We start from the raw sequence: 16,193 nt of genomic DNA on the forward strand, positions 1-16,193 counted from the left end.
CTCTGGCTTGGTGTGGGTAAAGCAGGGCAAGAGCTACCAGTGAGCACACAGCATGATCTTGTACTTCCAACAAAAGGCAAAAAAACGATGGCCTTGATTACAGAAAATAACGATTCCCTCCCCACCCCAAGAATGAGATAGACTGCACAGGAGAACAAAGCCGTTTTCTAAAGGGCAAACGACAATGAACTAGCAGGGAGAGAGAGAATAAAGTAAAAAAAATGAAAAATAAAAAAATTCCCCTACAAAGTCCCAGCCGCTGTCTTCTAATCTTTGTGCCTCAGGACATCCCTCCTTTTTTAAGCCATGGCTTTGCTCCAAGATTTCATCTTTATTTTTCTAATGAAACAGCATCAGTTTTAAACAAAGTTAGCTTTCAGATCAGAACGTTAATTCTGGTGATGAAAGTGCATACCCTTCAACGTTCCTCAGATGGAAACAGGGACGTATCTCACTCCCCCCCCGCCCACCAACCCTCCTTGACCCCCCCATTTTTTGTCATCCACCCCATGCTTCTGATAGCATTTCCTATCAGAAGAAGGGGGAGTGCCAGCACAGCTGCACCAACAGGACACAGCACCCCCCTCACTCCTCAATCCCAATTTCATTTTATTATTTGGTAGATTTACAGAAAGAAAAGCGGGGTGCTCCCTTGCCGTCACTGCTGCTCAGGACAAGCACCGGCTCCCCCTACTCCTCCCTGAGGTCGACGGGACATTCCAGGGATGGTTTTCGTAATTCTGGGACTGTCCCTGGAAAATACGGACACTTGGAAGGTACGAAAGTGGCAGCTGTGTTCTTCCAGAGCTCTTTTAACGTTTGACATCTTATAACTTCTATGCATTCCTGCAGTAACCGCTGCTAACTTGGATGGCTTTTAAAGGGGATTGGACCATATTCAGGGAGAAGAAGTCCCTCAAAGGCAACTACCTATTATGGCTCTAAACCACCCCCAGAATTGGAGGGGGTATGTGGTGTAGTGTGGTGTAGTGTTTCAGAGCGGTGGACTTGTAATCTGGTGAACTGGGTTCGCGTCTCCGCTCCTCCACATGCAGCTGCTGGGTGACCTTGGGCCAATCACACTTCTTTGAAGTCTCTCAGCCCCACTCACCTCACAGAGTGTTTGTTGTGGGGGAGGAAGGGAAAGGAGATTGTTAGCCACTTTGAGACTCCTTAAAGGGAGTGAAAGGCGGGATATCAAGTCCAAACTCTTCTTCTTCTGCATGCCTGTTTCTGGGGAATATAAGTGGTATAGAGCAGTTCCCATACACATCTAGTTGGACACTGGGAGAGTTTCGGGCCTTGAAGTTGCAGCAGTGGAAATCTAAAAACAGACAAGCTCAGGTGCTGCCAGTTGGAGCTCATCTCCCTTTGGTTATTTCTTCCTTGGTATTGTTTCCCTTCCTGTTTCCTGCAGTAGCAGCAGTGGGCAGCTGTGAGCGGCACACCTTTTTCATTTTGACACATGGGCAGTATATAAATGAAAATAATAATTTCCTCACAGTGCCCCAGGGCACTGGAGGGTATTGTGGCTAATCAAAGTGGTGGGTGGTTCGGGAGGGGGGGGTCAATGGCGCCGGGGGATGGTTCGGGAGGGGGGGGTCAATGGCGCCGGGGGAAACCAATGCACCTTGCTGGAGTCTCACCCGCCTTTGCAAGCTTGCAGGAAGCTGACATGCCAAGAAACCAGGCTCTATTATGCACTTAATCTGACTCTCTCTATGCAGGGTCCATCTACCCTTCTTGGATTTTGCTTTATGCACGTATCTTAAAAGCATTTTTTAAATAGTGAAATAAAAAGCGGGTCTCTTTTACCAAGCTAAAAATGCTTAAACTGTCAGGGCCCATGATATGTGGTAAAGCATAAAATGCAAAAAGCGCCAAGAATTACTACAGTTAGGGAATGTCTAACTAATTTCTTTTATTCTAATCATTATAATCAGCAGGCATCCTAGTTATCAATCATCTCCCAAATCACACTGGGGTGAAGATAATATGACTGCTGTGACTGACTACTGTAATTTGTACATATTAGACAGCCAAGTATTGTTTGTGAAACTCTGCTAATGAAACGTACTCCTAAAGTATAGGCTATCAAATTGAATATCTTTTGCTGTACGGCCACAAAAGTAATTTCTATTAAAGACGCATGAGATTTAATTCATAAGGTAACAAACGACGGTATTTCAAACGCAGACATTAATAGGGTCTATAAATATTCCTATGCTAGCTTCACTTCCCAGCATTAGAAAATAAAAAAGGGTCATTCAATAAGAGAAATTGTAAATTTACAACGAACAATGAAAAACACTTTTAAAAAAATAAAGAGGAAAGGAAGGGGGTTAAGGATGTAAAAGGACACCGATGCAATTTTCTAACTAATTAATGTCTACTAAATGTATTTTTGGCATGCTAGTATGTATGCTCTCTAAATAGCAAATGCAATCATGCATGAAAAACATTTAGAAAAACAGATTATCTGGAAATATTTCATCTTAGACTAAGAGTTTATGCTGGACACCAACTTCCATTAGCCCCAGCCAGCATGGCCAACAGTCAAAGATTATGATGGGGGATGGAAGTCCAACAATGCCTGGAAGGCAGAGCAGTTGGATAGTCCTGCTTTTGGCAACCTAAACAAATATTCACATATGTCACACACTTTCACCAAAAGGACGACTTTTGTGAGATGCTCCCCAAATGCTACAAAAACAATTGCATTATCCTAGTAACTCCAATTTAACGAACAAGAAAAACCCTACAGTTAATTCCACTCTTTCATATGCACAAAACACATACACACAGAGCCAACCAAGGAAAGATGCCTCCTAATGACTATGGGCTTTCTCTCTTTTGTGCGCAAGGAAAATGAGGCAATGGTCTCAAAGTGAGCTGGAGGCAAAAAAATATGCTGCTGTTCATTTGCTTGGCGAAATACTTATTATGTCACTTTCTGTTTGCAATGTATAACAAGCAGAAGCACAGAAAAACCAGCTATGGAGCAGCACAAGGGCCATTTTAATCCATGGCAAACCAAGAGCAAATGTACATGAGCTACAAGAACACATGCCAGTATAAACAAATACCAACTTGTGCTGCTGAATATCAGCTTCTGGGAATCACAAATGGGCAAGATGGCTGTTGTGTTCAGGTACTTATTTTGGGTTTGCCATGGGCTAATGGTTGGCCACTGTGAGAACAGGGTGCTCAACCAGATGGGCCACTGCTCCAGCAGTCTCTTCTTATGTTAGAGACTTACCGCTCAAAAGCATCTTTGTTCTTGTGCCAAATAATAATAATAATAATAATAATAATAATAATAATAATAATAATAATAATTTATTATTTATACCCCGCCCATCTGGCTGGGTTTCCCCAGCCACTCTGAGTGGCTTCCAACAAAATATTAAAATACAATAATTCATCAAACATTAAAAACTTCCCTAAACAGAGCTGCCTTCAGATGTCTCCTAAAAGTCAGATAGTTGTTTATTTCCTTGACATCTGATGGGAGGGCATTCCATAGGGCGGGCACCACCACCGAAAAAGCCCTCGGCGCTGGACCTGAGTGTCTGGGCTGAACAATGGGGGTGGAGACGCTCCTTCAGGTATACTGGGCCGACGCCGTTTAGGGCTTTAAAGGCCAGCACCAACACTTTGAAGATACCTTGCAGCCTCACCACAAAGACCCCATAGCTAAACGTGTGGCAAAGTTTTAAACTGCATGCACGTAAGAACAGCCTGCCAGATCAGGACAGAGGCCTATCTACTCCAGCATCCAGTTCCCAAAGTGGCCAACAAGATGTCAATGAGAACTGCACTCTCCCTATGGGAAGCCCTCAAGCAGGGCCTGATTCCAGTGGCTTCCAGCAGTTGGAATTCAGAAACATACTGCCCCCAACAATATAGCCCATCTCGTTTCACCACCTGAAGCAAAACGGGAATGTGCCACGTACCGCCCACCCACTCCATTTACAGCACAAGTGGAATGCACCCCTCTCACCAAAAGTCGGAGAGAGTGGGGGCATTCTTCAAGGCCTTAGGGTTCATCTTCTCTGCCCCGGGGTGGGGAAGAGAAGCAGCAATGCTGTGCGCTGGAATGTCTTCCTCTCACCAAAATTTCACTGATGATGGAAGTGGCATCACCTCTTGTGCTTCCACCACCTGAGGTGCTTCACCCCATCTCTTGGATGGGCCATGTGAAAAAGTAGACTGGTTCACACATAACACTAAAGCAAACCATGGCTGAGTGTGAATGAGCAAACGTTACAGCAGGCTCCTTGAGAGCTGTTACCAAGGTTTGCCCTATGGTTTATAGCTCATAATTTGTCTGCAAGAACTAAACCACAGGCCCAGGTTCAAATAACACACTCAGCCGAACCACGGCTTAGCTCGGTGGAGCTCAGGACCAAAATGACCAGGGAAGAGCAAAGCTGCTGCAAACCCCCTGTCCAGGAGCTACACATTTGCTCAATCGGGCCAAGTCATTGTTTGGCTTAGTGTTATGTGCAAACAAAGGCATTAACAGGAAGAATTGTTTTAATCAATGACTGTCACTTATTTTCTAATGTAATATCCCATCACCTCTCAAAAAGGACTGGATACCTCACTGCACACATATCTCCATACGAAACAACGACAGTGCCCAGGAACCAGCTACACAATAAACTTTCTGGGACTTCACAGCTGAAACCAGCGTATCACAAATTTCTCCATTATGGAAACCTTCTTTCTCTCTCCCTTGTGACTTTCTAGGGGTTTGAGACCTTCATATTCTTTATATTACTTGGCTAGCTATTCATGAACTGAATAAGTTGAAATGCAAGCTTTAAAGTTACAAAAAGGGCTTGAATTCTAGAAAAGATGGCACGAATAAAAATTACTCCCTAAAAGAGAACAATTTTGCATATAGGCTTGGAAATGCAACACAAGGGAATTTGTTTTGAATTTCAATATCTTACACAACATCTTCATGGAACGTAGCAGAAAATAAGCTGATCTGAATTGATTTGATTGGTAATTGAATACAAAAACAAAAAAGCTATAAGAACCAGTTCCAGCATAGCATTGTACACATGATTTTACCTTCAATGGGATAATCTATAGCGTATTTTTGTTCTGACCCCACTTTTCAAACACCATTTTGAAGCACTCACTGAGCTCTGATGCACCTGGTTCCTACGTTTGAAAGACAGATTTGTAGAAAAATAATGTTAGGCCCACTTTTTTTAGATATACCCCCTACACACACACACAGCCATCCCCCCAAAGCAACACTGAAAAAATAATGGGCAGATTTGGCTAAGATTTTTATAAAAAAAATAAATGCTCTCTTCAAAACTTGTGTTGGGAGAATGAACTCCATACTATACTTCTCTGAAAAGCTGGTGTGAGGTGGAAAACAGATTCCCTTGAAAGTGATGTAATTATTTTGTGCAAATTATTTTCAGACAAAAAGTCATAGAAAGGATGCAGTTAGGAATACACCCCTCTCATATTTGCTTCCTAGCAAGCCACCAATGCCAGCCTCCACAAAATGGGAGGGGATGCACATCTCATCTTAAGACATATCTATACACACACACACACACCAATTGGTGATTCTCTAACACGCAAACCCCTGAAAGTGGCAGATAGATGGCGACAGGACCACGAGAGAAAAGTGTGGAAGTGGACATCTCCCAGGGTGAGAGAGACTGAGAAGAAAAGAAAGCACCAAGATGAGAAATGAGAGGCTCTGTCATTTTCTGTGGTGAGGTAGGATTAAGAACTAGTGTTGTAGAGGGAGAGAAGTATTTGCACTTTGTGCACTATTTCTACACTTTAGGTATGGTGCCCCCCCACCCGATATTTTTCATCATGCTGCTGTTATTAAATGTTTTATAGTTGTACCTGAGATGAGTAGACAATAACTTACACTATTTATCTTGTATTTTTCAGGGACTGAGTTGGGAGCTTCATTGCTGGTTTGACACTGGAAATAGGGTGACATTGCTGTTCATTATGTATTGCTTATGCTTATTGCTTATTACAGTGGTACCTCGGGTTAAATACTTAATTCGTTCCGGAGTTCCGTTCTTAACCTGAAACTGGTCTTAACCTGAAGCACCACTTTAGCTAATGCGGCCTCCCGCTGCTGCTGTGCCGCCGGAGCACGATTTCTGTTCTCATCCTGAAGCAAAGTTCTTAACCCGAGGTACTATTTCTGGGTTAGCGGAGTCTGTAACCTGAAGCGTATGTAACCTGAAGTGTATGTAACCCGAGGTACCGCTGTATTATGAACTGTATCTATATAAGTTTTAATTTTTTGCATTTAATGAGCATTCTGTTATAAAACATTGTATTGTTTTATTATATTGTATGTTGTAAACTGTCCCGTGGCTTTTTGATGAAAGGGGAGGATATATAAATTTATTAAATAACCCAACCAAAGGAAAGACTAAGTGACATTATGATAAATATCCATCGACACTCCACAGGTGTGTGTTCTGGTATCGTGCATGCTGTAACTCAACAGGCATTAAGAGTCTCATTCCACAACGGGATTTCAAATTAAGATATTACATTTTGGAGACAACGCAGCCAAGGTCTGAGTTTTCATGTTCCCGTGCCGTACTAAAATTTACCATGCAACTGTTCATACCACAAAAGGGAGCTCTAAATGTGCACTTATAGAATGCTATCTTCTTACACCACACAGTCAACCTGTGGATAGAAAAGTTCAGAACACAGCAGGTTGCTGCCATCATGATCCAAGGACTCCAAATGCCTGCTGGCAGAGCACAGACAGAAAAGAATAAACAAAACAATGTTCCATCGTCAACCATTTCTCTGGAGTCTCGATACTGGATGCCACTGAACTAAGTCATGGTTTGAGGTCAGGAGACTGCTAAAGTGCATTAGAAAGAGATATGTGTATAGTAATGGTATATTTTACCTAGAAGGTGTTAAAGCATCCCACCCTCACTCTCTCCCTTACTCACTCTCTTCCTTTGCTGTAATTTTCAGGAAGGGAGAGGGAGTTCAAAAGCCCTTCTCACTCTGTTCTGGTTTTCAAGGTCAAACTACAGCCGCAGGGGCAGCATTGCATAAACAAGCCCCCACCTCAAAAACATGGAGCTACATGTCACATGCAGGTCCATCCTCAGGCTGAAGCATCCGTCCATCAGGTTAGAAAGGAAAGGGAACAACACAGCCCTCTTTTCTTCCAAGGTAGCATTTTGTTACAAGTACAGTAGCATTTTTTACAGTAGCCCTTTGGTCAATATTCTACAGCCAGTTGGAATGGATGCCCTAGATTTCGAAATATTTGGAGGGCTCCAGGTTGGAGAATGCTGCCCTTAATAAACTTCATGGTTTCCTGATATCAGCAATCAGTTACTGATATTGTGGCTGCAGTCTGCTTGCTTCCCTCCATTATGCCTTCTATGCTTTGATTTTGAACTCTGCCTAACCCAACACCCCTTTCCTAATATTTATTCATTCCTCTCTGGTTCTACTCTGTCCTGGGTCATGTATTTCCAGATGCTTACTGGACTATCTGATCATGGCAACTGCATAAATTCCTCAGCAGGATAAAAAAGTAGGTTGCTGTTGTTTAGTCGTTTCCGACTCTTCGTGACCCCATGGACCAGAGCACGCCAGGCACTCCGGTCTTCCAAAAAGTAGGTAAAGATAAAGGGACCCCTGACCATTACGTCCAGTCGTGGCCGACTCTGGGGTTGCGGCGCTCATCTCACTCTATAGGCCTACAGTTTCCGGGTCATGTGGCCAGCATAACTAAGCCACTTCTGGTGAACCAGAGCAGCACACAGAAACGCTGTTTACCTTCCCGTCAGAGCGGTACCTATTTATCTACTTGCACTTTGACGTGCTTTCAAACTGCTAGGTGGGCAGGAGCAGGGCCTGAACAACGGGAGCTCACCCTGTTGCGGGGATTCGAACTGCAGACCTTCTGATTGGCAAGTCCTAGGATCTGTGGTTTAACCCACAGCACCACCTGCGTCCCCAAAAAAGTAGGTAGAGTGGTACAATTTTTAAGAGAATGGTTGAAAAAGACCCTGTTGAGCCATGCCACTTTGAAATGCTGCATGGTATAGAAATTCCCATCCCCAAACACCACAGAACCACACTCTCAGCTAAAGGACACAGATTCAAGTCTTTATGGTGACAGCAGATAAAGATATTATCAGACTTAGACATGCCTACGTGGGGTTTATAATGGCCAAACTGAGGGCAAAATATGGAAACTTACAGTCTAGAATCCTGTAAAAGGGAATTGCGACAAGAGAAAGTCAGTAAAACTATAAAAAAGTTTAGTAAACAGCGTCAAGAAGGCTCTTCTATCTGTACATTCTTCTGAGGTGAATTTTCTTGTCTAAGGCTTCATATTTCAAATGAAATTTTGCTACAAAGCTGCTTCCTGCTTAACTCTCTTTAAAACCATGGCTCCTTTATTTAAAACAACACCTCTGTTGCTTGTTTAGCCTTAGCTTGCCCATGGTTAAGTCTCTGCTTTTCCACCCAAGTGGAAAAAGAACAAGAGACTTGTCTTATAGCACACCAGACTACAGTATTAGTCCACCAAGCTCAATGTTGTCAAGACTGATTCAGGCTGCAGACTCCTATGTGACATCAAATGTGCTGTGAAGATAAATGAGAAGAACTTGAAAACACTTGAGGTGATGAAACATGTGCAACCGTATTAATGAACAAATCACTTGTAGAAGAAGGGTTCACAAGATCGCATCCACATGTTGAAAGAATGTGTGGAGTGCACTGTGTAATCTAGCCCAACCCACTGCCACACTTTCCCAACATCCATAGATTCAACGGGCTTTGGAAGAAGTTCTAAGCCAATATAGATGTACACGGGTGGAACTCCTCAGTGAAAGAGACTCTGCCCAACTGCATGGAGGGGTTTGTGTGAACTCACTTACGAGCCAAATTCCAATCTGCCTTGTCTAGCCTGAACTACAATGTCCCCACTGTGGAAGGGCGTGTGGATCCAGAATTGGCCACCAAAGTCACTTACGGACTCACTGTTAAAACCGTGTTTATGGAAGACAATATTGGCTACAAGTGATCGCCAAAGAAGAAGAAGACAATGAATCGAACTCCAGTTGAACAGCCACCTACCTGAGCTTTGAAAAACTTGTCATGAAGATTAAACATAAGCCTTAATGTGTTGTAGAAATGGCAGTTAAATAACAAAATTCATATGTGATGTAAATTTTAATATCTGCACCTTGTTCATAGTTCACAGGATTTGAGATCAAAATATTCTTTTACTTCCAAGCTGAAAAAGAAGGTTGGCTGGAATCCTTGAGGAGAGGCAGCGAAGCCCCTGCAGAGCTATTTTCACAAAATTGCCGCTTGGAGTGTGTAACCACATTCTGAAACAAAGTAAGCTAAGCACCTACAGACACATGCAGCTTGCAGCTGTACAGATTTTTCTTTATATTTAACCTTGTAATTTTATTCATTCATCAGGTCAGTGGTACTGACAGCTGCTGGAAGTGACATTTCTGAGTGGAATATTCAGAGAACATTTAAAAATATAGTCCACAGTCACAATCCGCAATTGAATTTTACCCAAGAAGTTGCCACTCAGAACCCCCGAAGCGACTGTTTACATTCCTCTCAAATTCTAAAAGCAGCTTGGAAACTGGTACAAGAGCTTCTTCTCTCTTTTTACAAAACTAATTGGGGGAACCTAGGAAGCTGCCTTATACCAGGGGTCCTACAAGATATCTTGCCCAGTATTGCCACCATTTGCATGTAGCACTAAGCCATAAAGAATGGTTTAGTGAGCCACAATGTGAATTAGTTGTGTGCTAGTGTATGCAGCCTGCTTTCCTCTTTCCTTCACACAAGCAGGCAGACAAACCATGAAGGGACCAAGTGAAGAAAATTCTGCCAAAACAAAATTGTTGACTCTTTTAATGTGCCGCAAAGCTCTCTGATTGCCCATACGTTTCATGGCTCTGTTTTTTGTAATTGTAATTGTAAATATCAACGTCTGCCTTTCTTTATAAAACTGCAAGCCACCTCACAGGCCCTTCTAAGGGCTGAACGGTGGGATATGCACTCATTGCTAACAAAATAAGGGTGCAATAATATCTTTTTATTTCACTCATTTCAATCCCAATGTACTGGCTGTTGCCAATTGTCCTTGAAACCTAATGAACTGAGTAAGAAGACTTTAATATGGCTAAGGCTAAATTATTAAACAAGACCCAACAAAAACCAACAAAAAAACCAGCCCTGAGGGTTCTTAATTTTTAAAAGTGCCACCAATAATTACATGGTACAATGTAACACTAAATATAGAATATAAATATAAATAAAAGATTTGCAGCTATTGCTAAAGAGTTGAGAGAAAGCAGTAGTGGCAAAGAATGTGGGTTTAGGCAAGCCACTTTTTCTCTGCCTCGGCCTCCTCTCTTGCCATGCGGTGCCACTTAAATGACACTGTTAACAATTACTAAGATAACGTTCTCTGCTGCTCAAGGGGGAAGGCCTAAAGTTGGCTCAAGTTACAAGAGGGTAAAATTCTGCTTGAGCATTAGGAGAAATATTTTGACAGTAAGAATAGTTGTACAGTAGAACCTATTCCTTAGAAGGGATCCCCTTTCTGCAGCTCTTCAGCCTAAGGCTGAACGGCAATCTGTGGGGAGGCTATAGCATCCTATTTTACAGAGAACAAGTCTTATCTGAAGGAGCCTTCTTTTTGAAGAGCTGTGTTGTCCAAGACCAGATTACAGTGGTACCTCGGGTTACATACACTTCAGGTTACAGACTCCGCTAACCCAGAAATATTACCTCGGGTTAAGAACTTTGCTTCAGGTTGAGAACAGAAATCGTGCAGTGGCGGCGCAGCGGCAGCAGGAGACCCCATTAGCTAAAGTGGTGCTTCAGATTGAGAACAGTTTCAGGTTAAGAACAGACCTCCAGAACGAATTAAGTTCTTAACCCGAGGTACCACTGTAAAGGTAAAAAACCTCAAAGAAGAGAGAGCAGAAGCCCTGCAATTGCCCAACAGCACCTGGTAATCTTCCTCAGTACGGAAAGAAATAAACTGCATTCCTATTTAAATTCTAATGATTTTTTCGGCACCTGTATCAATATGTATAAATTAGCATATCCAGATACTATGCTAATCAATGTCCTTTTTGGTGATGTGTAAGAGGCCACTGTATTAGCAAGGTCTCACAATGACATGTTTTAAAAAATGTACAGGGTAAACTATGTCTGGCACTAATCGTTATTAATAGCTCTGGTGCTTCGGTGCCTTGTATTTTTGTATGCAAAGGGGTATAAAAGCAGCGAGTCCACATACTTCTTTTTTAATTTAGAAGTTTCCAGGCAGAGATTACAGTGAAATCTCAGTAATAGTAAGAATATTTCCGTAATGCTGCATAAAACAAGGTTAAAAGGAGCGTTCAACCTGTAATAGCTTAGGGAGAAACCTTTTTATTTCATAAGGTCTTCCTAAGACATGGTTCACTAACTCCTACTCACAGTGAGATGCTTCAGCATGCAATATGCAGCAGAGATTACAACCACAATGGAAACCAAATGGAGCATAGAAATAGCCTACAGGAACTCAGGGAAATATATTCTGATATTCAGCATGACTTTCAAAGCTTTGTGATATTTGAAACTCTAAACACTGGTCACTTAATTCCCCCAACCCACCCCCTTTGCAAATTTAGCTTCCACTAGTTTTTACTTTTAAAAAAAACCAACAAAACTAAACTTTTAAGCCAAGCAGTAAAACAGAGCAGTGATATGGAATCATATAGCCATAGACTCAGTAGACAGGTGGTGAGGACGATATTCACATGCTGTATGGGTATTGTAAAAGTATAACAATGCAAATCCAAGTCCATTAAGCAGCCTTTTCATAGTACAGTGGTACCTCAGATTACATACGCTTCAGGTTACATACACTTCAGGTTACAGACTCCGCTAACCCAGAAATAGTGCTTCAGGATGAGAACAGAAATCGTGCTCCGGCAGTGTGACAGCAGCAGGAGGCCCCATAAGCTAAAGTGGTGCTTCAGGTTAAGAATGGACCTCCAGAACGAATTAAGTACTTAACCCGAGGTACCACTGTAGTGAGAGGTAGGAGTGTGAAAGTGGATCCAGCCACTAGGCCAAATCCTGACCTCCCAAAACTCCAATTCTGGCAAGTGGGAGGAGACAGAAGTTGGCCATGTCTGGCTAATATGACCCACAGTATAGCGTCTCCAACAATAGAACACTGAGACCAGAACTGGCCCATGGCTGAGGCGACTGTAATTTGTTTCCCAGATTTCCAGAACTATTCTATTCTCCGTCTTCATTTCCTATGTTGTAAGTCTCAGGCATGCACCTTAGCCAATTGGTGCATAGTACATGGATCTTGAAATCCTCTGCTGGTAGCCTAGATATGATAGTAATATTCAAAGTCTCCTATCCACTCCATGATTCTCAGTTGGTGGGTGTGCTTTTCAGCCAAGATTGGATCCTAAAGTGGCTTACAGATAAATCCATCAGAAGACGGAATGTAAGTAAATGGGTGAGTGTGTATGTATAGAGACTGAGAAAGAAGGTATAATAGTGCATCTCACCAGTGCTTCCCCACCCCCTTGCCTAAAAAATGTTTAGGGGTACTCTCATTTTCCTACTCATATTGAAGTACTGCCCCTCAATGAGGCCAAACTTAGATTCACAAAATGTTTAGGGTTATGTGTACCCCTGCGTCCCCCCAGAAAAACTCACTGCATCTCACTATTCCAGTTTTGTTGACTATTGGTTTTATTAAACTGTTTATTGGTACATATGGGCTATACATAAAATAAACAGTAAACAAAATACATGAGTATCATTTTTAAAAAAATCTTGTTTATTCCTAACTGCAGAAAGCTAGCTCAAACCAGAACCCCACCTGTTTCTCTCTCTCTCTCTCTCTCTCTCTCTCTCTCTCTCTCTCTCTCTCTCTCTCTCACACACACACACACACACACACACACACACACACAAACACACACACACACACGGGGTGGAAACTATAGAAACAAAATATAGTTCATGCTTACTTATTTATAGGGATCACACATATGGATGGGTAAGATCTTTGGATCTGCGACTAAACTACACCAGAAGGTTTTAGATTGTATAACAAGGCCTGACATTGCTGAAAGCCGTGCTACAAATAACCTTTATGGTTTCACTGAACTTAGAAACCTACGCTTTCCAGGCGAAACAGGATTTTTCCATTGACTAAGGTTCTATGGTTCACCAGGATGGTGCTGTGGTGAAAGAAGATGGTGATACTCCACGCTGATGGTGGCAGCATCTGGGAAACCAATGCCACCAATCTGGAACTCCATTGGCTATGTGCCTCACCCTGCCCCACCACTATGCAAGGGAGCACAGCAGCATTCCCCAGCCCCCACCCACAACTTCTGCTATCTATTTAACAGTGATACAGGACACCTTTAAAAGCAAACCTTCCTGAGGCATTGTACGTCAAAAAATATATTAAAATACAACAGAACACAAGGAAAAATGATCAAACACGAATAAAACCAGCTGTAGCAAAAACACACCCTACCTGAGTTCATGTGTCTAATCAATTTATATCGACCAAGACTCACAACAAATCTTTTCCTACAACACATTTTAGAGCACTGCTCCTTTTTATTATTGCTCCTAAGATCTATTAAGATAAAAACACAGTTCAATTGTGTCTTTAAAAGACACATTCATGACTTTAAATAAAAGACAACTTCTTCTGGAAATAAAATAGATGCCACATGTATATCAGGTGGCAGAAGATAACAAATATGAAAATTTCTTAACCACCTGCCATCGCAAACTGACTCCATGAAATCTCTGCTGCTACACGCTTTTTTAATATATACACCTTATAAATGTCTATAGACATATATAACTGTGGAGGCAAGTTTCACAAAGTACAATATTTTCACCTTTCTGTCTCTGGTATCTCTGACTGAATTAATTTGGCCAATTACCTTTCTAGCTGTTGAAACACTTGGTTTAATGTCAAGTGGTTTATTTTTAAAACTATCTTGTTCAAATGAATGGAAATGAATAGAAAACAACATTATAACCAAAGCGAGTATCAAGTCAGAGACAGAAAGCACACCTACAAAAGTAAAATAATGCCCGGTTCAAAAAGCAGTAATAAAAGTGATTTTTGTTTAGCTTCATAGCACAACTGACAAAAAATACAATCCCATTCCTAGTGTAACCTATAGGTTGTATCCAACTTTTGGTCATGTATCAGAACATCCCCTACATCTCCTTCCCCCACATACCTTATTCAAATCTGCTCTGGGTTTCCCTGCAATTTTCTGGAGAGGATTTGGTGGTGGTGCAGGGAGGGGTTCCATTGCATGAGAAGAAATTGCTTCACTCTAAGGGTTAGACTTAACCCTATGCTCCTAAGAAAGAATGTCCCTTTCCTACTATGCCACTACAATCTCCAAGATAGGTCAAGTGAAGCAGTGAGAACACTGACAAGCAGAGAAAGATGCCCTTAATGGCCAATCTTCCAATCATAGCTGTCAACCTTCCCTTTTTTTGCGGGAAATTCCCTTATCCCAGTGCCATTTCCCGCTGCTTCCCGCTGCTATCCTGGATTGTTAGATATCCCGTAGATTGTCCCTGGGACAGGTGAGGCTGCTGATCCCTTATTTTCAATGCTGCTGATCCCTTATTTTCAAATCTGAAAGCTGACAGCTATGTTTCCAATGATCTTTCGGCAGAAAAATATCTTGCCATATAAAATAGAAGAACTTTTAGAAAATTATTTCTATCAAGCATATTTACTGATTTGGGCTAAATGTTGGTATGTTTCCCTTGCTATATTTTATCAATTGTGGTAAAAAGAAATTGAGCCCTTAAGGAAGTGTGGATGTAAAAGCAAATACAATGGCTAAGAAAAGACTGGTGTTTTTCCCAAAAGTTTGAGTATTGTTTGAGATGTGTTCCACTGAAAGGCACCTGTGCCTGAATTTGCGATAGCCTATCGGAAGAAGGTTGTACCGTCACTTTCACCTTAATTTATCCTTTACTCAGAAAAGGAAAACCATTTCTCCTATATAATGAGACAAAGAAGCTGAACAGCCCTTCAATTTGACTTGACCTGTCAGCCATCATAAGCAGCGGCCCCTGTAAAGTACCGCAAGTCCTCAGGTGTGCTGAACCTGTAAATGAGCTAACTGAACATTCACATTCTTTCAAAAAGCATTTTATAAAAAGGGGCTCCATAAATCCACTGACTTGGAAAACCTGATTTCCTTGAGATATTTAGTTGCCATGACAATTTATAATAAGATGCTACTACAGTAGAGAGAGAGAGAGAGAGAGAGAGAGAGAGAGAGAGAGAGAGAGAGAGAGAGAGATTGGGGAGGGAGGGAGGGAGGACAGGAAAACTGAGGATATTGATTAATATGCTGGCAAGTTGCATCTGAATTTAAAGTTTTCTTCCAGCCTAAGAGGCCCGTTAATATTTCAAGAACCTGAGCAACATGCTTCAATAGCAAGGTAAGTTCTATGATAAATGTGTTCTCCAATCTGTGCACCAGTCAAGCAGCTATAAAAATCAGAATAATTCATGCAAAGATTTCCATTATGTTTCTAAACACACTTATTTACATTTTAAATCACACAGCAGACAATAGAAAATATCCTTCATTTAGACAGGTGTGAATGAGAAAACAGATGCATCCATTAAAGCAGAACCAATTCAATGAATAACAACAACAACAGTAATGATAAAGAAAGGAGGTGTGGGGAGGGAAAACTTTGCTACCTCTTGGCTTCACAGAGTTTGGGTCAATGAGCAACTTACCTGAAAAAACACAGCCATGGCTCCTATTATTCTTTTCTCTTGGACCGCTGTCCCAAAGCTGTCAAAATCATCAGGATTGTAGAAATAAATCTGCATCTGTGGAAAAATGGAAAGAATTTTATTTTATTGCAAAATTGACTCCAGGATGGGACAATGAATAATGCGTTGTGTGTAGACCAGGGAGAACCAAGACAAAATCTTTGGCTCTGTGACCCCGACGGCTGGAACAAGTTCCTAGGGTGAGAGAGCATGGATCTAAGTGGGAAAGGCAAAGTCAGAGGAAGGTTGGGAATAGAAAACCTCCATGTGTTGGAAGATGGTCTAC

At 41.8% G+C, this 16,193-nt stretch overlaps 1 protein-coding gene across 4 annotated transcripts in view; it reads right to left on the minus strand.

Moving 5' to 3' along the window:
* The window catches only part of PTPRG (protein tyrosine phosphatase receptor type G), a 521,921-nt gene that overhangs the window by 156,108 nt on the left and 349,620 nt on the right, over positions 1-16,193 (minus strand). For all 4 annotated transcript variants that reach the window (XM_081901339.1, XM_081901337.1, XM_081901336.1 and 1 more), the window contains exon 5: positions 15,869-15,964. In XM_081901339.1, the coding sequence (XP_081757465.1) occupies positions 15,869-15,964 (96 nt within the window). The remainder of the gene's footprint in view (positions 1-15,868; positions 15,965-16,193) is intronic.

Source organism: Podarcis melisellensis, assembly GCF_964234715.1.
Source record: "Podarcis melisellensis genome assembly, chromosome: 2".
Lineage (NCBI taxonomy): Eukaryota > Metazoa > Chordata > Lepidosauria > Squamata > Lacertidae > Podarcis > Podarcis melisellensis.